General features: G+C 43.4%; 2 protein-coding genes across 3 annotated transcripts; one reads left to right on the plus strand and one right to left on the minus strand.

The window, feature by feature from the left end:
• The first annotated feature begins 1,361 nt into the window (after positions 1 to 1,361).
• Positions 1,362 to 6,802, plus strand: MMACHC (metabolism of cobalamin associated C). Of its 2 annotated transcripts, none has more exons than XM_042030580.1 (4): positions 1,362 to 1,460; positions 3,371 to 3,565; positions 3,936 to 4,088; positions 4,638 to 6,802. In XM_042030580.1, the coding sequence occupies exons 1-4, from the start codon at positions 1,389 to 1,391 to the stop codon at positions 4,947 to 4,949; spliced, it is 732 nt and encodes a 243-aa protein (XP_041886514.1). In that variant the 5' UTR covers positions 1,362 to 1,388; the 3' UTR covers positions 4,950 to 6,802. The 2 variants fall into 2 exon arrangements, with proteins under 2 accessions (XP_041886514.1, XP_041886515.1); XM_042030581.1 differs by having other exon boundaries at positions 1,374 to 1,460; positions 4,641 to 6,802.
• Positions 6,803 to 14,458: 7,656 nt separating this feature from the next.
• PRDX1 (peroxiredoxin 1) lies at positions 14,459 to 21,750 on the minus strand. Its single transcript, XM_042030582.1, has 6 exons — positions 21,617 to 21,750; positions 18,777 to 18,893; positions 17,786 to 17,939; positions 17,398 to 17,520; positions 16,427 to 16,557; positions 14,459 to 14,837 (listed from the first exon to the last, which is right to left on the minus strand). Exons 2-6 carry the CDS (start codon positions 18,880 to 18,882, stop codon positions 14,752 to 14,754), a joined length of 600 nt encoding a protein of 199 aa, XP_041886516.1. The 5' UTR covers positions 18,883 to 18,893; positions 21,617 to 21,750; the 3' UTR covers positions 14,459 to 14,751.
• Between the last annotated feature and the right edge of the window lie 2,455 nt (positions 21,751 to 24,205).

A 24,205-nucleotide genomic window follows, 5' to 3' on the forward strand; every position in this document is an offset into this window, starting at 1 on the left:
CAGCCTCTGTCAAGCGCTCCAGGCTTCCATCCCGAGTTTGTACAAACTGTAAGATTGTGCTCTGTTAGACTGAGCTTTGTGTGGCTGCTCAGCAGATCTAGCACCTGAGAGAGAGGGGGCAGTCACTTCCAAGGGTTTTCCAGAGGCAACCTCTGATCCAGCACTGCATTAAACCCTTCAGAAAAATCTCAGAACAACTGAGAAAAAGGAGGGAGCTGGACATACAACATGCCACAATTGGAAAACACCTCGTATTTCCAGCACCAAAGATGCAAAGCCCTTTCTGCCTTGTATCCAACTCTTTCTACTCACTTGTTGAGCAGGGAGATGGAGCTACCTTGCGCCAGGCTACACTCACAGCCTGTTGTTTCTTCAACAGGACTTCAGAAATCTAGACAAGAAGTGAGCCGTGTAAGAGGCTCCTGCAGCTGTCAGTGCTTCGGTTCCACTGGCTTTACTTTCACTACTTCCTAGTTTATGGATCTGCTCCTGCTGGAGCTCTTTCTCTTGTTTTAGTCAATTCACCGACTGAGATAGTCAAGTATGTGAGTGGATGGGCAGAAACATATTTTGTAAGAGGATTACTTTTAATTTAGTCCAGGAAAGAACACAGTTAGTGGTCTGGTTCAACTTCACAAACTGGAAATACAGGGACATCTGGAAAGAACAAACCGTAATTCTAAACAACACTGATGAAATCGTTCTGCCCTCCCAATACAGAAGGCATGGATACAATAAGAAAGAACTCTTGGGGTACTAGAAGATACAAGGAAACTCCACAAAGCAATAAATTTGCATATCCGAGGTAGCTCTGACCCCAAGAACTTGCACATTTGGTGTCCTGAACTTCACAAAATCCAGGACTACAGGCTGGAGAACATCGCACAAGTACTATAAAGATTATGATAAGCAGCTATAAAGATTCGGGTAAGGAGTTCCAAACGTGAGGCTTGGTCTCCCGTACGGAAGGGCACTGGTGGGAATAGGGAAGCTGCAAAGAACGTGTACTTTCAGACGGGGAAGGAGGAAGGATCGCCAGCACAGAGGCCTCACTGTTTCAGGGAGCACCACCCACCCACAGGGACAGGTGCGGCTTTCCCACAGAGAGCGAGAACAGGAAAATACGCCCAATCCCTGGCGGTGTAACAGGGACGGGGCCACGGCCGGGAAGCGCGAGGAGACCCCGGCTGGCCGGGGTTGGCTGAGCATGCTGGGACAGGGAGTCCCGTCTGGGGGGGCCGGCGCGGAGGGGAGGCCGCGGCGCACTACAACTCCCGGGGTGCTTTGCGCAGCGCACAGTCTCCTAGGAGACGTGGCGATGCGCGCTGGGGGTCCCGCCGGGCCGGAACTACCGCTCCCGTGGTGCCCCGCGCGCCGCCGCCGCCGCCATGGAGCGGCGCGTGGCGGAGCGGCTCCGGGGCGCGCTGGGCCCGCTCGGCCTCGAGGCGCACGCCTTCAAGGTAATGACGTCACAGTGACGTCATCGGAGCGACGTCACTGCCCGCGGCGCTGCGGGAGCTGCGGGAGCTGCGGGGCGGGGAGCGGGTCCCGGGGCTGCCTAGGGCAGGGGGGTGCCGGGGGTCGCTGCCCCGGGGAGCTCGGGGCGCCCCTTGGCCGAGCGGGGGTCGGGAACGCCCCCGCGGAGCCGCCGCGGCCGGCGCGGGCCGATGCGCAGCGCGGGGTCCGGGCGGCCCGCCCGGGAGCGCGGGGCAAGGTGACCGGAGCGGCAGCAGCCGCTCAGGGCCGTGGTGCGGGCCCCTGACCGGTGGGGTCGCGGGAGTTACGTAATGACACATCTGGCCCAGCAGACGGCAAAGTCCTCTAGGCAAGCTTAAATTTTAATCTAAGTATGGAAGCACCTGTGTATGGAAGTGCTGACCACCTCAGCCGCTCCTAAACGGCCTCTGACCTCTGTTCTGCGCATGGAAGGGGCCTCCCTGCAGCCTCTGCCACTGTCCCCTGCTCAGCTGTAAACGCGCGGGCTCTTTCCTTGCCCGCCCCAGGGCAATCTGCAATAAATCAATCTGCAATATCGAATACAAATCAATCTGCAATAAACGTGCCCTTCCCTTGGGGAGTGTTGTATCTGTCACCTGAAATGTTTGTATTTCCTGCTATGATCTCGTTTGCATAAAAAGTACAAGGCAATGAGGTGATGAGAGAGGTAATGAGAGAAGTGCCTCCAGAATCTGGAAAATTTAATGCTAACATATTAAAACACATCAGCAGAATTCAGGGCAGAACCTGGATAAAAAGACTGTAGCTACCAGAGGGGAAACCTTTTAGCTCTGTAGCTCTCTCTAGTTATAATGCTGACACAGCCAGCCTTGGTGCACTGACTGATGCTCACTGGGAAACCAGCAAACCTTAGATTCACATCTCTTTAATTCCTTGTAACATCTCAGTTCAGCACCTTAAGAGCCACAAAACTGATTAAACTTAGAGGTTCATATAAGAATGTAAACTTTATAGTGAATCTAGTTTTTGTTGTGTGTTTCCAGATGAGCAGTCTGGCAGCCACTGCCACCTGCAGAGTCACTTTCAGAGCAATTTCACTGATTATTTAGAATAGCCAGTACGTTTCATTTTCAGACTTAACCTTACATCACTTGGCATCTCTCTGAAGGTTAGACCTAGTCTTTGTGGCACCCCGGGAGAGTGGGAGTTGTCATAACCTATGGAAAGACTGGTGTTATTGTGCAGGGCATTAGGAGTGGGGTGCAGGGGGTTTTGGCCATTTCCTCCTGCACTTGGCAGTTGCAGGTCTGAGCCCTGTCCTCCTGGTCGTGCTTCCTGCTGCTCTGGCTTGATCTCTCATTTCTGGACTGTGTTACAACATGTCCAGTCCTGTAATCAAATATCCAAATGTGGCTGTCTCAAATGTGCTACTGGTAACGTTTTTGGGGAGTTTCAGCACTGCAAGAGCTTCACATCCTTCATTCCACACAAGTGTTTCCTGCAGAAGAAATAAAACATGCGACTTGTCACACAAAACAGAAGCACCAGTTTCTTTCTGGCCCAAGATAAGAAAAAGAAGCCTGTAAAAGCTTTATCTGAACCAAACAATCTGATTTGCATTGGCAAGACTGATTGCTCATACTTCCCTCTGGGTTTCCGAGCAGAGCTGAAAGAAGGGCAGACTGGAGCTGAATGCTGTGTGTGATTCTTATCTCACAGCTCACAGCACAGCTTCCCCAAACTGTGAATCCTGGTGTGCAAAACAACTTGGTTTGAAAGGAAGGCCCTGGGCAGGCTGCCCGTCTGAGTTGCAAATGAAGGGGGCTGCAGTTATTTCCACTTTTTTACATTCCTGCATATCCACTAGAGTGGTGTCTGTGTTCTAATGGAAATTTGTGTTTCTTTGCCAAAGGTTGGGTGGTACAATGCTGTTCTCCAGCCAGCCTTCCATCTCCCCTACCCGGATGACACACTGGCCTTCCTGGTCCTCAGCACTCCTTCCATGTTTGAGAAGGCCCTTAAGCCTTTTGTGAACAAAGAACGACTAAAAATAATCAGGGATCCTGTGGATCAGTGCATTTCCCATCATTTATCACGTGTGAAGGAGGTAAGAAGCCAAAATGCCGAGTCCCTTTAGTGTTGTTGCACATAACCAGGTGGGTTGAGCAGCAGACAAAGCCCTGCGGGCTCCTGCCCTGCTCTTTGGGAGAGTGAAGCATTATTCATGAAGGTGGGATTATCAGCAGGCTGTTGGCTGCTTTACTTGCATGTTCTGCCTCTGGATTACATCCTGCAGCTGTGAGGGAGCTCTCCAGGCACAGGCTGAATGCCCAGGGCCTCAAACCTGCTGATAGAATTCAGCAGCAGGATGTGGAAGTCTGCAGGCTTCACATGTGCCTGATTTTCTGCTATCCAGCAGTTCTGGGGTGACAAAGCTTTTTCCATGAGTCTGGGCTGATGTTTTCAAATTTTCCCAGAAATTCCCTGACCAGAGGGTGGATGTCATGTTTGATTATGAGATGCTGCCGAGCCGAAAGCCCAAGTTCCTGGCACAGACAGCTGCCCACGTTGCTGGAGCTGCATATTACTACCAAAGAAAGGATGTGAAGCTTGATCCTTGGGGGAAAAAGGTGGGGCAAAAACACGGTCTGGGAAGATCCACTAAGCTACAACCACTGAATTGTAAAACGATTGTTTGCTTACTAGTCACTAGTTCATCTTGCAGGAAATTACAAAGTTCAGAGCACATACAGGTCCATAAAGTGTTTCAGGTGGTAACTGGAAGCTTCCAAGAATCTTCAATGTGGTAGGGAGATGTACATAGAGAGAAATATCTTGATCTGTTAAACCTACTTGGATAGAAGAATAAATGGCAGTGTAAGGGAAAAACTATTGCTTGGAGCATTGGGAAGGGGGGGGGAAATGCACTGTGGTTAATTTCTGTGTTAGATTTTCAGAAAGGAACCTCTCCCCACATTCCAGGGAGGTGCATGTGGGCACAGGAAAATGGGAATGAAATGCAGTGCTTCGAGCCACAAGTTCAGGAGGGAGTTTTCCCTTCTGCTCTGTACAGCACTCCAACAGAGGGCTGGGAGTGTGAGAAGCATCTGCTGCTTTGAACTCTAACCTTTATTAGACACAAAGTGAGGCAGCCTAGATATATTTTTTTTTTCTTCCAGAAGATCTTTGGCGTGTGTATCCACCCCAAGTATGGTGGCTGGTTTGCCATCCGGGGTCTCCTCCTCTTCCCAGACATTCAGGTGCCGTTCCTGGAACAGCCCTCCCCTGTTGACTGTGTGAGCACGGAGGAGAAAAGGATTGAGTTGCTGGAGCAGTTCAATTTCCACTGGCAGGACGGCCGCTACAGGGACATCATTGAAGTGAAGGAAAGGTACTCGGAGGAGCAAAAAGCCTATTTTGCCACTCCTCCAGCCGAGAGATTCCGGCTGCTGGGGCTCTCACAGGAAGCGCAGAGAATCACATTTCACTGAGTAACCGGCTCGGTGTAGGGCAGAGGGCAGCAAAGGGTAACTTATGAGCACCGTCTTTTCCCGGTGCCGAGGAGGAGGAGGAGGAGGATGGTTATGTTGATACAGAGATGGCAAATCCGAGCAGCCTCAATGCGAACATCAGCTTCCCAGAGGGAGGGGCACTGCTCCGTGGTCTGGGGGGAAGTGGGAGCCGTCCGTTCTGTGCTGTTGCTGATAAGGGGTGTTTTTTGGGGAGCCCAGTAAGATGCCAATAAGCCTTTGGTGGGAATAGTTCAGACACCCTGGAAACTTAAAAACCCGTGCTGCTCATTAGGGAAGTCACTTTTGTTCTCAAGAATTTTCTTTCTCAATATTCTGGTTTTATTCTTTACCAGTGTAAAGAAAGTTCAATCATTGTATTACTAAGTTTGGTTTTGTCTAAACTCGGGGCAGGTACCTTTTAGATGTATCCATCATTTTATTGTCCTGTGTCATGACTCTCCCTAGGAAATAGATGTCCAGTCTTTTCAGTCTTGCCTAGGTCACACTTAAGCATTTATCCATTTATAGAGCAGTTGACTGGAGTATTTGGAAAGGTGCTGAGTAGTGTCTATATGAGTAGAGTTTTTACTCATGTTAAGATAACTGGCTAAAAAAGACAACTCTTGTGGCCTTTTTTACGGTAGACCATGTTTGTGTTTAAAGTATTTTTCAGTGCCAGCACACAGCACACCCCCCCCAGTTACTGCCACAGCTTCCTGGTGTGCTTTCTGTGTGGGGAAGATTGTAAACCTGCACACATGTAAAAGCCATGGCACAAAGCCTTGTCACATGCACAGGCAAACAAGCAGAGAAAAAAAGAAAATATTAATAACGTGCCCGTTACTTACATTGCTGGATAAAACATGTTCAGACAGAAATACAACATTTTTTACCTGACTTTGTCCTGTTATATTTGTTCAGAGGCTACAACAGCACTGGAAATCAGGAATTAATTTATCTTTGGGCAATTTGAGGCTCAGGACTTGTTAAAATAATATTATACATGAAAATAATATTTTTCGGGAGTTGTTTTACTAGACAACTTACTAGTTTACTAGTGCAATGCTGCAAGTGGACAAGCACTTTTTTCCTTTTGATGGTATCAACACGTGATGAAGAAATACTCACTTTGCAGAACTGAGCCCTTTCTTTTTATGTTGGGATTCTTCACACCTTTTGGAGACTCCAACATGGTGGTTGCCTTCACAATAAGTTGCTGCTTGATACAGTTTCTCACAGTTTCTACAGTAACTCATTGTAATCCAAATTCAGGATAACAAGTTTGCTTCCCTGTAAACAGAGTAGTGAGTGTGTGATCACTGGGTTTGTTCACTGCATTTGCTGTTACAGAAAAGTCTTTGTTGCTTTCCATGCTTTGTTCACCTCTGACTAAGGCAGACACCTGACTTAGTGTGTGATAGAGGTATTGTGATTTTTAATTTAAGTGAAAGAATGAAATTTGTTTAAATTCTGTTCTTTTGTTATGGAATTGCTTACGGTTGAAATTTGTTTGATGTTTCAGAACTTTCCAAATGAACTGTAATTTAACAGGGGCTTGAGCTAATGGCTCATATTAGTAACAAAATACTGATTCTCTTAGAAGAATAAATATAGATTGGAATCATCTGTCTTTTTACAGATTAAATTTTGTACTTTAAATTACAATTTAAAGTACAAAATATTTTGATTTTTTGGCATTGATTTCTTACAAATATTTAATATTTTGTATTAATTTATTAAACAGGTAACTATAGCCATGCATTTCAATTTCTGTAATTTATTTCTCTTCAAATGGTATTTTGGTTAATAAAATATCCAAAGTTGTAAGTAAACCTCAGTACTGAGTGTTTTTATTTAAACAATGCAGTTCTTAACTTGTGGAGAACTCAAAATGTTTAAATGAGAATCAGTCATGGTGTTTTTAATATCCTGAAAAGAGTGAGCTACCTAAGAGACACATAGTCCAGTATCTGAAAACTAAGGAAAAAATCGGTTATCTTAGCAGAAGTTGGCAAACTATTATCACAGGCCTATCTGGGATATAAAAAATAAAACATACAGCACAGTATGAGTAAGTCCAGTAAAGGTTTATCTTTCCCAGGTCATTATAGCAAGGACATGACAGTGCACTTTCCATTTCTTCCTCTGTTCTTACAGTAACAAAAGTTCCAGGTGTCCAGTGAGACATAACTGAAGGACTTTCCCTCAGTAGCATTAAAATAATATCTGTAAGTACTGGAATTTTTACTGGTTAAAACCTATTAGTGAACACTGAGTCACAGATCCGTGTTCCTTGTGCTTCTGGGAATACAGTTGTGTCAGGCAGAACAGAGTACAAATATTCAGCAATATCCATTCCTACACTACAGTGATTTTGGAGTGACTTGGATTGGGCATTACTTTCCTTCTCTTAGCCAGGTCACTGAGATCCACAGCTGCAGTGAGCAGTTTTCTCCCCTTGCTGGTTGGAATATAATGGCCTTTGTCTTATAAAACTGCAGTTTGAGAACCTGTTTGACTTAGCTCACTATTGGGACAAGACCAGACATGGTGAGGAATGGATCATCCTTGGATCCTGAGGCATTGTGAAGGCATTCTTAGTTTCAGCACTTGCAAATGTCAAACAAGTAATTGCAAATACTTGAATAGATTTACTAGTTCAAGTATTGCATTTTACATTTTTGGGCACGTTTTTCTCTAGATCCTAATTTTTAAACATTTATTAAAGACTCTTTTCCTCAGTATAACCAGTAGGGTGAGTATTCAAGAGCTGAACAGGAAAAATAAAAGAAATTAAAAGCTACTTGAATTTAAATTCAGTTTTAGCAACAAGGTATTCAGTATATTTCAAGCTAATAAAATAGTTTATGGAGAATTAACAGATTTGTTATATTTTCATGCATTTACCATTTTTACTCTCCTTCAGTTACATTTTCCCTTTTTTTACTTCATTAACCTTAAAATAACAGAAATTTTCATAAAAATTAAAGATTTGACAGACAATACCAATTAAATACAAAGCACAATCTAACCTGGTGACCAGCAGCCATCAGGGTTGTTGCTCAGAAAAACACCTGAGAAAACACTGCTGGGGGTTTTTGGTATCAGTTAAATCAATTACATCTCAGTGGTGCAAGAATAAGCACTAAAGTCTCTTTGTGGTATAAAAAAAGAGTGTGGCAAACTTAATTTCTGATACTGACTTATTTCCTTCTCCCATAAAAAGAATGGCTTGTAACAACCCTGTCTTCCCCTGAACTATGGAAAACTAAAGATGTTTTGCTGTCTAAATCGGTGCTGGTGTGTCAGACAAAAATAGCCAGTGTTAGAGAGCAGTGAGCTCTTCTGGTTTGTTGTTTTGATGGGGGTTTTAAAGGTTGGCCTGGGTTTTTTTCTATATTTTGGTTTGTGGGTTTTTTTAGGGCTAGGTTGCCCTCCTCTGGATCAGAAGCATAGTTTTACTCATTCAGTATAATATTCATGGTCTTTTATTCAGTTGTGACCAAAATTATTGTTGGTGTAGCTGCTATTTGACACAGGTTATATTTCTAAAAATGCACATTGATTTGAATTAAAATGGAATTAAAAACCCCCGAGGTTTTTAAAAAAAACCCCTGATGTATTTCTAAAGATAGTGGCAGGTACTGATCAGTGCCAGTGTGGTTATCAGCACTCTTTCTTAAGCCTCATGTAAAAAGTGTATTTAATAAATTAGCTTTGAATACTGACTTAAGCAGTAGCAGTTCAAAACTCTTCCTCTTGAGGGAAGTGGTTTTGCTGTTCACTGCAGCAGAGAAACAGCTGCACCTCTGCAGGCTGAACTTCCACAGATTCATCTACCAAAATAGACAAATGTATTCATGAGAGGGTTTTTGCTGTTAAGTTGGCTTCCTGTGCTATCATATATCCTGTGACAGATCATCCATCACGTTTCCTTCAGAAAACAGAACAGGGCATTTGCCCTCTAGGTTTTCAAGGAGGAAACAGGGAGCACCAAGGAACAGAAATGTGCTTTTCTTTTCCCTGTGTGACTGAAAAGAACCCAGAGAGATACTCACACTCCTTAGGAAATATGGTGGGAAATTTGAAAGAATTAAATATTTTATCATAAAATGAGCAGTAAGGTATTTTAGTGGAATGTTTAAAATCTCTCCAGTAATATACCAAAACCTGCAAAATGTGATTATATATGCATACAAATAATTGAAATGGCTACTATCATTCATTAATATTACACCTATAATTCTCATGTTATCTTTGTTGATGTTTGTACATAACTCAGTGAGAAAGCAATTTTACTTTTAGTAACTGCATATGGCTTTTTCCCCCAAACACTGAAAAGTTTCTGAAAATCAAACACATTTACACTAAGTTGCTTGGGGTTTTTTCCTCATGTAAAACACACCATGAGATAGGAAAATTCCTGTAAGTGAATTACAGAAGGGGTGGAGGGATTTTTCTGTGTTTCTTAAATTTATGCAGAATCATTGCTTCTTCTGTGAATGTATAAACTGTCTTATTCCTTTTAAAGGAATTAGTTTTAATTACATGTCATAACCTTTTTCCCAGCATTGTTCAGGCTAGTCTTCCTGAATCATTCACTGTTGCTTCAGTCTTCCAAAACGTAAAAGACAGCCTTATTTTTGTGAGAAGGGAATTTGATGAAACACATCAATTTTAGGTTACAATGTTTTATTAAGTGTAGATTGAAGACTTTTTTCCTTTCTAAACAAAGGATATTGGCTTCATTTGTCATTGCAGATACTTCAAAAATCTGCTGCTGTGGAATATGGAACATAAACCTACCAGGCTCAGTTTCAGAGGACAGTGCAACCTTAAAGACTTCACATATATTTAGTCACATATCTGTGCTCAAATGCTTTCTTGCAGAGAAACATTCTAAATTCTGACACGTGTCCCCATAATATGTACAGTGATTTAACTTTCAGGTGAAAGAGCCAAATTTCACATCAAAGTCCAAACCTTTCATCACTAGGTGTGGTGAGAATTGCTTCCCAGGCTCAGCTCTTGTTCAGGAACACTGCAAACAACTCACAGCCTGTTCTGCAGCCACGGGGTGTGCAGCACAGAGCTGTTGGTAATGCAGAGTTGTTTGACTGTACATTAAAGGCAAACTCCTGGTTTTTTATTTTCTAGGATTAAAAATAGAGCTACTATATTCATGAGCAAAAAACGCCTGCTATTTCTTTGATTTCCTGGCTCAATGTTCTTTTTGTATGTACCATTAAATTGTATTTTAAGAAAAAAGAGACAGTAATAGCTGTAACACACTTCTGAATTAATTGTCCAAGCATGCTGCATTCCACTACTCTGCACTTACCTCATTTCACCTTTTGCGAATTAGAACCAAGATATTTCTGGTTTAAATCCTCCATCTGTCTAACAACATACATCACAATATACATTTGCAGACTGTCATGTAATACTGAACACTGAAAATTTCAGACTATTAATACAATAAACCCCATTATTTTTACATAGCTGTTGTGTTGATGTATAACATTACTAAAAGCTGCTTTCATGGGGCTTTTGCAAACATGCTTTCCTAACCAAAGGGTCATTTTGCAATACCTGTGAGATATAAAATACTTGGTTTTGTTCTTTGAACTGTATCGATTTGTTGGATAATCCAATAACATTTTCAACAAAGGCCTGATAAAAAGGCTGGAGTACTTGTTAAGAAAAAAGTACTTTTAAAAATTGGTAACTTTTTATACTGTTTTTCAAAACTACTGAGAAACTTGCTTTGTAACAAAGTGGTAATTCTTTAAACATGAATAGGCATTTTTTTCTTATAAGCATCTAAATATAAATATGCAGTTCTTAATTTTGAAATAAACTCATAGAAGTTGTACAAAATCTAGAGAAAGTTAGGTTCTGTATGTTGAATATTGAATGTCACATCCTGTGTATGCCAAGATGAACATATAATATATAGAATTTGTCTGATGCACAACTTTCTATTATACATACCAAAAAAATCCTGTTGCTTCTATATAAATGCTATTATCTGAAAACTTAATTGGAAATATCTGTCACAAACATAAGGTAATAAAATTCCTTAATTTTAGATAATATGGGAGAACACAATGTGTGTGCATTGGGCTTGTGTGGCAAAGATTGGCAGCAGGGGGAGGTTAGAGGGGTGGCTTCAGTGAGAAGCTCCTCGAAGCTTCCACTGTTCCCAAGGGAGCCAATGCCAGCCAGCTCTGGCATAACAGAATTAAGAAGGGGGGGAACAATTGTGCAACAACCTGCAACTGGAGAGAGGAGTGGGAGAATGTGAGAGAAACAGCTGTGCAGACACCAAGGTCAGTGAAGGAGGGGAGGAGGTGCTCCAGAGCAGAGATTCCCCTGCAGCCTCATTATTTCTCATTATCCTACTCTGAGTTGGTTGGTAATAAATGAAACCAATTTCTCAAGCCTGTTTTGCCTGAGACAGTAACTGGTGATTGATCCCTCCCTGTCCTTACCTCGACCCAGGAGCCCTCCACTCTCTTTCCTCTATCCTGTCCAGCTGAGGAGTGGTTACATAAATCCCCAGGAACCACAGCAATCAGCTACAAATTAAGAGATCTAGGACAGAGACACAGATTTATTTCAGTTTCCCTTCACCTGACTATTCTAAGTTATCCTAAAGAAATGAATTAATAAAGGTTGTATTTATAATAAGCACCCAAACTAGGAAAATAGATGTGCAGTCACTCACACATTTTAAAAATATATCAAATACCACATCTATCCTTTCTGATTTGTATCTTCAGGGAAAATCCCACTGGCAGCTATCCATCCTGTCAAACTCAAGCACTGCTGATGGGTTTTTAGCTCACTAGAAAATATGCCACCTGTTGATTGTGAAAGCAAAAGCAGTTCATAATTGTAATGAAAATAAAATATGCATATTGGTATATGAAAAAAAGAAACCCCTTTAATAAATGAGGATTGTAGTTACTTGAATATCATAAAAATTACACCAGTCTAAGGTGTCACAATGTAAGGAGTGGGGAGGCCCCAAACACTTACTGGAGATTCCAAGCTACATCTGAATCAATATAGAGCTTAAACAAAGAAATAAAACTTAGGCTCTTCTGTGTTTGAAGAAGTTTTGTGTTACCCATTTTTTGTGTGTCACGCTCTTGGAAATGTAAGTAATGTAAACATTAAAATGACAGCATGGCAAACCTTCCTGGGAATGACTCATGTGGCTGAAGAATAAAAAAAGCTGTTTAATTGAATTGGTTTCCACTGTCAATCATTTGGTGCAAGCATGTAATACAGTTCCTAATCCCCAGGGATTTTGTTTCTTGGCCGTTTCCAGTTTCCACAGTATCATCACTCACCTGTGACTGATGTTTAAGCAGGTACATTTTGGAGCTCTCAGTGTGGGAGCTCAAGGTGAGCAGCACACACAGGAAATTACAGCATAGAAGGGAACTCCTCACACCAGAGGAGTGGGATGAAGAAATGAAGACAAGGGGTGTTTCTACAGGACACTCCAATGCCCAGATGTGCTGTCAGGGCAGCTCTGACCTCTCCTCCTGACAGCAGCCACAGCAGGACACAGCAGCTGCTGGGGTTGGAGCCACCCTCAGACCCTCACCTTCCTCCCATGGCCTGGGATGGGCACATGAAGATTCCTTTTTGGGAGAGAGGTTCAAGAGCAGAACATCAGAGAACCCCTTTATCCTGTATGTCCAGGGTTAGGTGACAGAGCAGCTATGAAATCACTCTGTACAACTACCTAAAAAGGGGGTGTTGTGAGGTGGGCTCAGTCTCTTCTCCCAAGTAACACACAATGAGACAAGAGGAAATGGCCTCAGTTTGCACCAGGGTAGGTTTGGATTTGATACCAGGAAAAATTTCTTCACTGAGAGGGTGGTTGGGCATTGAAATAAGGTGCCCAGGGAAGTGGTGCAATTATCATCCAGGAAGTATTAAAAAACCCATGTAGATGTGACACTTGGGAACAGAGTGAACATGGCTGTGCTGTCATAACATTTGGGCTTGATGATCTCAGAGGTCTTTTCCCACATCAATGGTTCTGTGATGTAACAGCCCAGTTACATCAGGTGTAGCTTTACTTGTGAATAAGGGCAGAAGTCACTGGAGTCACATCATGAGGTTAAAGAGCCCCATTCCACAGATTTAGGCCATGCTAATATTGTACCCTCCAAGTAACTGCTGTAATCAATTTTACATTTCAAGGCTAATATAACAATAATAAAGGTAAGTTTTACATTACCTTAGCCCTAACTTTACTCCTTTTCACTTGCTAGAAAAGTTTGATAACTTCTTACTCAGCCATACTTATTTAAATTAATTTTACTTTGAACCATATAAATGCTCCTGTTACTTATCAATGCCTTCCTGGGAAGCTGGCCTCACTTGTTATCTTGAGACTTTGGATTTTTTAAAAATTAAGCAAAAGTGATCCCCAGCTAAACATTATTTTCACATATATTCATGGGCATTAGCTGTTTTAGTTGTTATTGAAGTATTTGGTACTAAGGCTTCTGCCACATACTTTTTTGCAGCTGTACAAAACAAGCTTACTAGTCAAGACCTACAACTTTCACTTCTGAGTGACAGAAGTAGCCCTGCGCCTCACCTTTGCTGCTGCTGACTTCAAGCAGGACAGAACTTGTTTACGACTTGAGCTGAAGATGGTTACAAGGTCTGGTAAGAGTTTAATCTTTACAGGTACATAAGGATCACAGGGTTTTAATTCCCTTACATTGTTAGGCAAGAGCTCATTACCCAAATCCTCAGCTCTGAAGTTCAGCACCGTCACAAGCCACCTTGAACTATGAAGCTCCACAGCAGTCACAGCTTTGGTATAACTTAAGGCCAGTCATGTGCTCTGAGTTTTACATAACCACTTGAAATACAAAAATGAAAGACAAGGCTGAGCACACCTGAGCAACAGATTTTATAATGCCACCCTTTTGACCTAAACCATATGACTACAAGCTAATGGCTAACTGGCATATTATCACCCCCATGACATGTAGTGGGAAAGACTGGGGATGAATGCTGTATATCCAAGGAAGTTTGCTTTCCAGAAAAGCCTAGTATTCCACTCCCATAGAGACAGCATTCAAACTCAATGTTGGATTCCCAGAAATTTAGCATACATAGTCAGTTTTGACTAAAGTAGATGCCAGAATGACTAAGTTGAGATGGTGCATGGAAAGGTTCCCCACCTTTGTCAGTCACATTATGCTCCAAGCAATACTACAGTGCCCAGAGCCTAAGCCAGACAGCCTGATCCTCTACCTAGCAGCAAAGTCATGAAGAGTGTGAGGAGTACTTTATTACTTCAACAGGAAAACCAAGTCTTTTTCTCTCCATTCTAATGGTGCTGTGGCAAAACAGGACTCAAGATGCCTGCAGAGAGCTTTCAGAGGTGCAGCCTGCACTGCTCCCAGGTCTCCTGATGACTACATGCAAGAACAGTAGACAGTATGCTCTTTTCACAAGTTTAATAGAGTTACAAAAGGATACCACTGCTCTATGTAACACATGGCTAACCACAGACACGGCATTGTCACTAAGGTCAACAGGGCTGGATGTACAGATACTGATCGTTAGGATTTGCTATGAAGGTACTGTCAACAGGACAAACTTTCCTTCAAGTAAAAAAGTTACTGTTTTAACTACAACATGATCCCTTGACTCAGATGCAATGACTTAATCAAAGTTCAATAACTGATACTTGCTCTTTATGTAAGGCATACTAGTTTCCACTCAGGCTGAATGTTTATTTCTGCTTGGCGAAATACTCTTTACTTTTCTGAACATCAGGCTTGATTGTGTCACTCCCAGGCTTCCAGCCAGCTGGGCACACTGAAATGATAAGAATGTTTAAGTATTACTAGCTGCTCCTGCAGAACATGTTTTACACAATATTAAAGCAAAGTAGCAACTCAGAACATGCACAGATCTTTGCAACACAGAGACAGTGCATTCAGTGTCACATTATGCTCAGTTTATTTTACTTGATTCTGTTTGTTTACTGGGACCCAAGTAAACTCAGTAAACAAATAGTAACACCCAAGGAACCAGGTGTCTGCCCAGGCAACAGTGGGTCCTTTACACAAGCAGCTCTCCCAGCCCCACTTAAAAGCTTCAGGGAAGTTTGACACCAAAGGTAACACTAACTGCAGCGGCTCAGGTCAGAAAGGCTCCTAACACCACACTACACTTATCTCCTTGGACCCAGCCAAGTCTGTATTCCCCTTATCTTTAATCCACCCTGGTCCAGCTCTCCAGATGAGTGGGGCAGGGGAAAAAGCGTTAAACTGTCACTGGTTCCCCTACATGGCTATCAAAAAGCCACCATGATGCAGAGGTTGCATGGTCTCAAACTTGCAGCAGCTCCTTGAGCAGCATTTTTTGGACAGTGTTCCTTGTTTACAGCCATGGAACACTGGATGAGATGCTTGCTCCACTCAGGACTGACAATTTTAGCCACAGTGTGCTCAGCTTCTGAGTGTTGCTACACATCTTACTCTGGTCTGTCCTGGTTTAGATGTGACTGCAGTCCTAAAGTTCTAAAGTAAAACCTTTTGCCAGGTTTTGACTACTCAAAGGCACAGTAAACCCCAAAAGGCTTAATTTGCATGACATGTGACTGCTCCATCATCAAATGTTTGGGATGTCTCCTCACATAACATGTTCATATGCCACAGTCACGAGAGCAGCTTATTTTAATAAAACCTGCCATTGATTTACCACTTCTGAAGCACATTAAATAAGACCAGCAACAACACATGTCATTAGTTAATGACAACTGAAGACTACTAACACCTGCACAGCAATTTTGAGTTTCCATAACTTGGTTCTAACTTTTCATCTGCAGTGCTTTCTTTTTTTCTTTCGTTCCTGCAGAAAAGTCTCAAACACCTTATTACTCCTGAACTATGGGGACAGAGACTCTCACCCATTTTCTCCTCACTATATATTAACTAAAAAAATCAGCAGACTTTCTGGGAATTTAAGTACTTTGTCTAAGAGACTGTTTAAAACACTACATTAGTACTGATGGTCTCAACCTACCAAGTCTGAGAGCAGAATCTAAATCATGCTTACCCCTTACAGGCTAAGTTATTACATGTTCTTAATTCCTGTCTCAAGTATTTTCTGTGCCTAATTGAAAGAGACAACTGCTATGTGCTTGACAAGACATCCATCACCAAATTGATTTAAGTGAAATCTCAGCATGAGCAAGTACTCAATGGACAATTAATTGGAATAGGATAAAGCATTATTGTGCCCTACAACAAGCAGATTTATAGAACCAGCTGCATTTCAACAGGCACAATTACCTGTTGTGCACAGATTGATACATGTGCTATCTTTCAGTAACCCTTGATTTAACCTGCGTAGTTAATATTGTTCTTTAGAGAAAACATTAAATTAAAAAGCACTCTTACCTTCTCCATGTTTATCTGTAAACTGGAAGGCCTGGACAAGTCTGAGGGTTTCATCAACAGAACGGCCAACAGGAAGATCATTGATTGTAATCTGCCTCAAGATCCCCTTCTCATCAATTATGAACAGACCCCTAAAAACAAACAAAAAACAGCCCTGAAGTTAAGCACAGCTTTTGAAAGGCTGATTAGACTGACATGAGTTTCAAAAACTCAGGTTCAGTATTTGATTATGGCACCGTGCCATCCCGGTATTACTGTGACCTCTTCCTAGAAACTAACACCTTGGTGTATGCACAGCAACGAAACAGTAGCAGCTGAAAGCCCACCAGGAACCAGGAGGGACAGGAGGCAAGTCAAAGCCAAAGAAGCAGTGACACAGGAGAGGAGTGCTTCCTATTTAAGGAAGATACTAGTAGGGGAAAAAAAAAAAAAAAAAAAAAAAAAAAGGAAGAGAAACCCAAGGAAAAGGCAAATTCAAGGAGAGACATCCTCACATTAAAAAAAAACTCACTATACACTGTTCTCAAAAAAGACGACAAGCAACAGCTCATCAGTCCTCCAGCATCAGGTTAAGAGTTAGCAGAAGTTCAGCTCCCTTAGCAATTTTTTGAACAGTCAACGAAAGACTTGGGGTTTAATTAATCTGTATTCTGATCACTAGACTAAATACCTGTAACCACTTTCACGACTATGTAGGTCTTGCACTACCAATGTTTGCGGCTCACCTGCATGAGACTCCTGCCCTGTGCAGCAGGCAATCAAAGGGAAGCAGAATTTAACTTAAAAGCACAGGAAGCCTAAGCACCACGAAGAACGAAGGAGTGTCTGACAGCTTGCAGGAGTTTACACCTAGAACAGCCAACAGCTTTAGCTGCCTGCCGGTGTTCAAGTGCACACAAGCTCTGTGTTCATCTGACATGTCCATGTATTGCAACATAACTTTATCAACTCATTTACCTCTGGCACATTACCTGTATGCAATACCTTCATCCTCCTTCAGCACTCCATACTCTTTGGCAATGGCACGTTTCGTGTCAGAAATCAGGGGGATTTTCATAGTGCCCAAACCCCCTTGTTTCTTAGGAGTGTTGATCCTAAAAGTAGAAAAGTTTACATGCTAAAAATATGGGCTGTTCAGAATGAAGGCTAAAGGTGCAAGAGAAGTTGATCCTTTCTGCAGTATCATACTTAATCTGCCATGAGGCAACAAAAGAATGATGACCAGTATGCTCAGTTCTGTTCAGAAGCACCTGGCACTACCAATACTTACCAAGTGCCTCTGAATACACTCAGGATTCAGTTCCTGCAAGAACTAAGGCCAGGCAGAACAGTCTGTTGGGTTAAAAGGCTGATTCTTACCAGGCAAGGTGGCAGAAGTGAGAGTCAACAGAAGCTCCAATTACTTCACAGTTGATTTTCTTGAATTCATCAGCTCTGTCACTGTAGGCAATGATTTCAGTTGGACAGACAAAAGTGAAGTCCAGGGGGTAGAAGAAGAACACAACGTATTTTCCTAGAAAAGCAGTACAACCAGTTAATCTATCTTAGTATTTTAAGAAAACATAAGCAAACAAAAAACCCCATCAAAACACCAGAACACAAGCAACCACCCACCTTAAAACCCTACCCAACTGAAGCCCCCAAACCCAGGACGTCAAATTTATCAGGGAATGCCTGAGTTTCCTGGGTCTACTCCCATAGGCCTGCCCCAAGTACACCTGTGGGTGTGCTACACCAGAAGACCCCATGGCTGATCCCTAACAGAGAAATGCCACAGATCTGAAAGGCTATCAGCCAAAGAGACATTTTAACTGAGTAGGTGAGTAGTGTATACCTATGCATCAACCTCATGCAGCCTGCAGCATCATTAGAAATGTATTTCTAAAGCCATCAACGTGAGTACTTGATTACTTCAGGCTTTCCCTTTGCTTTTAGTTAAACTTTTTTTGGCAAAGCAAACATATTGCCAGCACTCTAGAGAAAGAGAGTTGGTTAGATGAAGGAATTTACTTTCCATTGACAAAGATGGGACATAAGATGTTGCTGTTCCACAGTCTGGAAATGTTACACCAGTCTCAGTATGATACACAGGGCAATGAGCCTGATGCAAGATAACAGCTTAGAGGAGTTTTATGCTCACTGGTAACAGTTATCACAGCTGGGACATTCAGTCATGCTGCTGACAGCCTTCTAAGTATACTCCAGCCACCACTGCACAAGTTCTGATCTTTAGTCCACTGCCAAGTGGTCACTATTACTTCAAAACCAAATCAAGATGTTATCTTCAGATATCCTCCACTCCTTCCTATGGCCAGACTACCTGTGTAATTAGAGAAGCACATGAACTCACCTCTGTAGTCAGAGAGTTTGATGTCTTTGAACTGTCCATCTGGCATTACAGCCGTGGCAGTAAAGTCAGGGGCTGGTTTTCCAATGAAAGCCTTTCCTGAAGACATCTTGATTTAACCTAGACAGGAGTTAACACCAATACAGTTTAGATGGTAGTACATTTGCACCTGGAAGTAAGGATTTATTCAAAGCATCTTATCAACCTAGATTGAACACCAAAGAGTTTATCAGCATTTGGTCTTGCAACAAGGCTTAAGCGTTAAATGAGTTTTGTCACCTGGGTAGTTGAGCCACTATAGAGATTGCCAGTCCTTCAAAATGTATAGTTCCTGGCCTCCTAAAGATACAGTAATGGTTATCTAACCAGTAACAGCTCAGAGTCTGGGAAAGGGCTCAGAAAACCATCCCATTCCACTTGGTGGAGGAGTAGAAAGTCTCTTTTTTAGAACTTTCAATGAGAAGAACCTTGTTCAATTTTACAAGGGAATTTAAGACCTCAAACTTGATCTTCCTGTTGATTCTGAAAGAAAATAACTTCTGTTAATCTCCAGGGAACAGTGCTCCGCTTAACTACACTTTAACCTTTTGAACAACCCTTTTTGATTTGCAACCAGAAAGACTCGTGGTATACATGGAAATCCCATTCTATGTTAATTACAATTTCACCAAGTCTAAATCAGTACGGCCAGGTTGTTTCCCCTTTAAGTCTATTGAAAAAGAATAAAAGGGTACACCAGGACAAGAGAACTCTACTTCTGGCTGTCTGCCCCAAAAGCTTACCATCTGTAATACACCCTGTGCAGTATTTTTGCTCAGTCTGGGAATGCAGTATAACACTTTAGACTTCCAGAGCATAATCCTTCAAATAGGCAACTCTATAAACCTAATTTCTGCAGATCACAAAATATTCTTGAAAGTTATTTCACTTCATTCTACACACTGCAGCACTTGGAGATAAAAAAAAAACACCTCAAAGGTTAGCATGAGTCTCATGTTGCTAAGGAAAGCCAAGAGCCAAGGATTGTTCCAAGTTGTGCCTGCAAGGCACTAAGTCTAAAAAAAGGTTGAGAACACCTCATTTCTTGGCTCCTTCCCGCTTGCCAGCCACTTTTTTCCTGGAGAACTAGCCCACAAGTGAAACATTTGAACCCGCATAGGTGGGCCTTTTTAGCAACGGTTTTGCTTTTGAAAGTTTCTCTTGCACACCCTGACAGTAACGATCCACCTCTCAGTTTTCATTTTGAGAAGTGCCCACACATTCAGCATTTCTAACTGCCTTGTGCAACAAAGCTCTTTACCCCCATGTTCATCCAAGGGTTTTTAACTGCAGCAGACTGGGAGAGAGTGTGATGGCCAGGATGCACTGAAGCAGCCTGGCAGGAGGACATCGAGAATCCTGTACCCAGAAAAGCAGCTGTGGTTCTCAAAGTGCAGTTCTGTAAGAGGGATGTGGGAACAGCCATTGCAGAGTATTTATCTGAGATGCCTCCAACTAGTGAGTTTTATCTTATAAGCAAGAGCTGCTCGTCCTGGAGTGCACGACCCCACATTTTTATCACTGAATTACATTCTTTTCTGTTATCCAAGCTCAAGGTCATCCTTTTGCTCAGTACTATGCCAGCCCTTCTATACTTGTTCCATTAGCAATCCTCTGGAGTATTTCACTAGGTATTCAAGGTCAGACGGCTCTTTGATACTTCCCCTTTCTAAACGACAAGTTATTGCCCCTTTTCTGGTAACATTAAAATCTTTTAATATTGGCAGGAGATATTGGTTGCCTCACACTGCAAGAGAGCCGTGTACTTTCCTCAGAGCACCCACTGTGACCTGCCAACCCCTCTGCTTTTCCGTGCGGGGTCAGCGCGTGTTCTGCTCGGATTTTTAGCCACAGCATTTCCTAGCCCGCAGAGGAGCAGACCACAGAATCATTGCTACTTCCTTTCATTCTGGAGGAAAGTAGAATGAGCACCGTAAATCAAACACATTCGAATCCGACCAGATCTTTGAGCATCTTTGTTGCTCATAGCCGCAGACGGCCTCAATTATCTTCAAACTGCAATTATAATTAGCCAGGCCTGCTCTCTTGAACGAGCAATTTCATACCTTTAGGGTGCCTTGAACACAAGCGAAAGGCAAAACACACCATCAGCCTCCCACACTCTGCCACCTTCAGACTGTCACAAAAACGCGGTCAGGCCACGGCAGCCGCGGTAGGAGGGCGATACCGAACCGCGGGGATCGCGCACGGACCGCGGCACGCGTGGTGCCCGAGGGGCTCCGAGGCGACCTCCGAGCCTTGCCCCGCGCCCGGGCCGCCGCTACACCGCTCTGGGACAGGGGCACCCGCCCCCTGCACGTCCCCGAGCCGCATCCAGCGCTCCGGTTTGGGGTTTTTTTAAGGCTTAGAAACGAGATGCTGCATCGCTCTCGGGGGAAGGGGCCGCTCGGCTCCCGGCAGGCGCCCTGCGCGCTCCCCCCGCGGGCCCTCCCCGCGGCTCCTCCCCGCGCAGCGCTGATAAAGGCCGGAGCGTTGGAAGGCTCTCCCCGCCAGAAAAACCCAAACCAAAACCAGGGAAAACTGAACACGGGGAGCAGGCGGCAGCCGCAGCAATGCGATCCTTCGGGAGCGGGACGCGGGGAGCAAGGGCTCGCCCTGCGCGCCTCGCTCAAGGGCGCATCTGCGCAGAAGGGGGAGGGGAAAGCAAACAAAAAACCCACCCAAAATAGTAACAAAAAAAGCACATAAAAATAAAACGAAATTAAAAAAAAAAAAAGAAAGAAAGAAAAAAAAAGAAGCACTGTGCAAAGCCCCCGGCGACCCCCGCGGCCCCGCACACTCACTCGGAACACCGACCCGCTCCGCACCAGCAACAGCAGCAGCTCAGCACGAACTGCGGCAAGGCAGCCGCGCCGCCCCCTTTATAGGAGCGCGGATCTCGCGAGCGGACGCGGCGGGGAGGGCAGGGCGGCAGCGCCTGCAAGGGCAGCATGACTTGGCAGATCCGGGGCCATCGGGGTACGAATGAACGCAGATCATTCTCTGGAGAAGGTCCCGGGAGGTGCCGTGGAAATATCCAATGCCGCGGCTATAAACGATTTATGGGCTTGGTGCGAGAAGCGATTGATTTTTTAGTGCCTTAATTGACCGAGCTATGATTATTAGAAGTCCTCAGAGGGTACGCAGGACTTGGAGGGAGAGTAAGGGATGACTGGCGTGTCATTTATGTGAATTAAGTGCTGTCCATTGACAGAAGTAAAACGAAACCTCCCACGAACAGAGCAATGTGTGTTCACAGTGTTACACAGGTGCGGTGTCGAATCTCCATCCTCTCCCTCTGCATTACCCACTGCCCCCTCTCCCTGATCTCTCGTTCCCAAGGCTTTCATAGATTCTTCTCCATCAATGGGAACACTGATCCAAGTCATGCAAGCCAGCAAAAGAAAGGTGAAAACTAAATTTAAAGTCTAATCTTTGAGCTTCAGTGGCAGGATGGAAACCCTTGGAAGATACAGTTACTTCAGGGAGTTTTGCATCATTCAGAACTGAAGCTGCTGTGAGGGACGTTTAACCTCAGTGATTCCTCACAAGCACTGTCTTTGAATCCAAGAGCGAACAAGCAGTCTGGTACTTTTTGAGGGCCAAATTCTGAATTTAAATGTGAAAGCTTTATTAAATAATGAATATTTAGGGCCATTAAGCCATATCAAGGACAAAAACGCTTGCTTTTGTTAAAAGTGATAAATGTGTTACCAACTGATTTTTACTTGTCTGTTTTGCAGTTTACAGTTGTGTTTCTTATACCTGTTAAAACTTGATTATAAATTGTAATGAGGAGGAAACCACAAAGGATTAACAAACTTTAAATGTTTATAATCAAGATCACTGTGTAGTGTTGCTGGGTGACCATACCCACGTGGTGGTTCACCCAGAGATGAGTCCTTTTGGGACCGGATTAAATCAACCCTTAAATAATGAAAGCAAATAACATGCATATGTGTACTTAGGAAAAAAACTGCACTCACTTTCATGCAACTAATTTATCTACTTCTATTTCTATTGCTATAGCATGCTTAATCTTTTTACAGGAAGAAGTTTGCTACTTTCTTAACATCAGTATTGTCATGAGAATTGAGGTCTATATATTGAGACATGTATGTACCTCCCCATCACCTCAGGCCAATGAACCTGTGAGCAGATTAACCCCTGAAAGGTCAGGCAGTCCTAATTAAAACCTCTAGAACAATGTAGTCCCACTGCAACTCTGGCATGTTTACCAATGGACAAAGCAGTAATGACTTTCACATGCTTTCTGGCTCCTTTAATGCCTGTTATGCTCATTTCTCAAACTTTCAGATGCACACTATACCCAGTATGGTCTGCAGTTTGTTCCAGGTTTGTGCTGTAAGCATTGCCTTTCCATTCATATGTCCATGGCCTCATTACTTTTGATTAATTTCTGAGCTTTTCTTTCCAGACATCAGTTTTTGAAGGTTTTGGAATAATAAATTGTCAGGGCCACTCCTTGTTCAGTGAGCACCTGTGTTTCTGTAGCCTTTTTCAATTTTTAGATGTAAGATGCTACTTAGATTAAAACAATTATGTTTTCCAGGAAAGAAAGGGCACGTCTACCCCCACAGGTGCTGGAAGGATGGAGTTCTCTCCCCACCTCTCTTCTCCACACAGCAGTGTAACTGTGGTGTAGTGTTCTGTTAAAACAGCTGCCAGACAGGATCAGCCTGTACCTGATTAGCATGGAGCATCAGAGCCCAGGGCAGGCTCTCTGCACCCATCCACACAGACAGGGACACACTAAGTACTTCATCTATCAGCAAAGAGGAACCGGCAGGCCCTGCAGTGCCAGAGTGCTGAAACCACCCAAACTGGGAGCCAAGCTACCTTTTACATCCATCATTTTGATCACAGTATCTCCCATGTATCTTGCTTGGGAATGGGCCCCTGATGTGAAAAACAAACGCCCTGCTGTGTGTAAAAAGAAAGGCAAAGAAATGGGACCTGTTTCAGAACATTACAACACATTTGGGTTTCCATACATTACAGAATGGTTTTGTGTAAGTGTATCAAAGATTTCCAGGGTAAGATAAACTTAGTTGGAACAGTAATGGATTTGGCAACACTGTGCATGCCCCTGGAGCACACAGCAGAGGTGGTCCCTGCATACCCTCAAAAGCCAGTACATTGGGACAGCCCCACACATTCCCTGTGGAGTTCATCACTGCATGTGCCAAAAGCCCACTGAGTCCTGAATGTACCAAACCTCCTACGTACACATGGTACTACCATGGGGACAGACAGAGTCGAGTCCTGGCCATGTGGGGACAATTTAGCTTAATGTATGCAGAAAGTCAGCTGAAAAGTCAACAACTGACAAGTTCCCAAGCCATGGGGCATTTATGCACTAGCAGGTGGTG

This window comes from Corvus kubaryi, unplaced genomic scaffold (assembly GCF_017639235.1).
Source record: "Corvus kubaryi isolate FWS band 111438036 unplaced genomic scaffold, C.kubaryi_AGA036_p1.0 37334, whole genome shotgun sequence".
NCBI classification, from domain to species: Eukaryota; Metazoa; Chordata; class Aves; order Passeriformes; family Corvidae; genus Corvus; species Corvus kubaryi.

Coding starts and splice junctions, on each gene's coding strand:
- MMACHC (XM_042030580.1), top strand. CDS start 1,389: ATGGAGCGGCGCGTGGCGGAGCGGCTCCGGGGCGCGCTGGGCCCGCTC. Junction 1,461..3,370: donor TCGAGGCGCACGCCTTCAAG/GTAATGACGTCA, acceptor TCTTTGCCAAAG/GTTGGGTGGTACAATGCTGT. Junction 4,089..4,637: donor TTGATCCTTGGGGGAAAAAG/GTGGGGCAAAAA, acceptor TTTTTCTTCCAG/AAGATCTTTGGCGTGTGTAT.
- PRDX1 (XM_042030582.1), bottom strand. CDS start 18,882: ATGTCTTCAGGAAAGGCTTTCATTGGAAAACCAGCCCCTGACTTTACT. Junction 17,521..17,785: donor CACTTCTGCCACCTTGCCTG/GTAAGAATCAGC, acceptor TTCTACTTTTAG/GATCAACACTCCTAAGAAAC. Junction 16,558..17,397: donor GATGAAGGTATTGCATACAG/GTAATGTGCCAG, acceptor GTTTGTTTTTAG/GGGTCTGTTCATAATTGATG.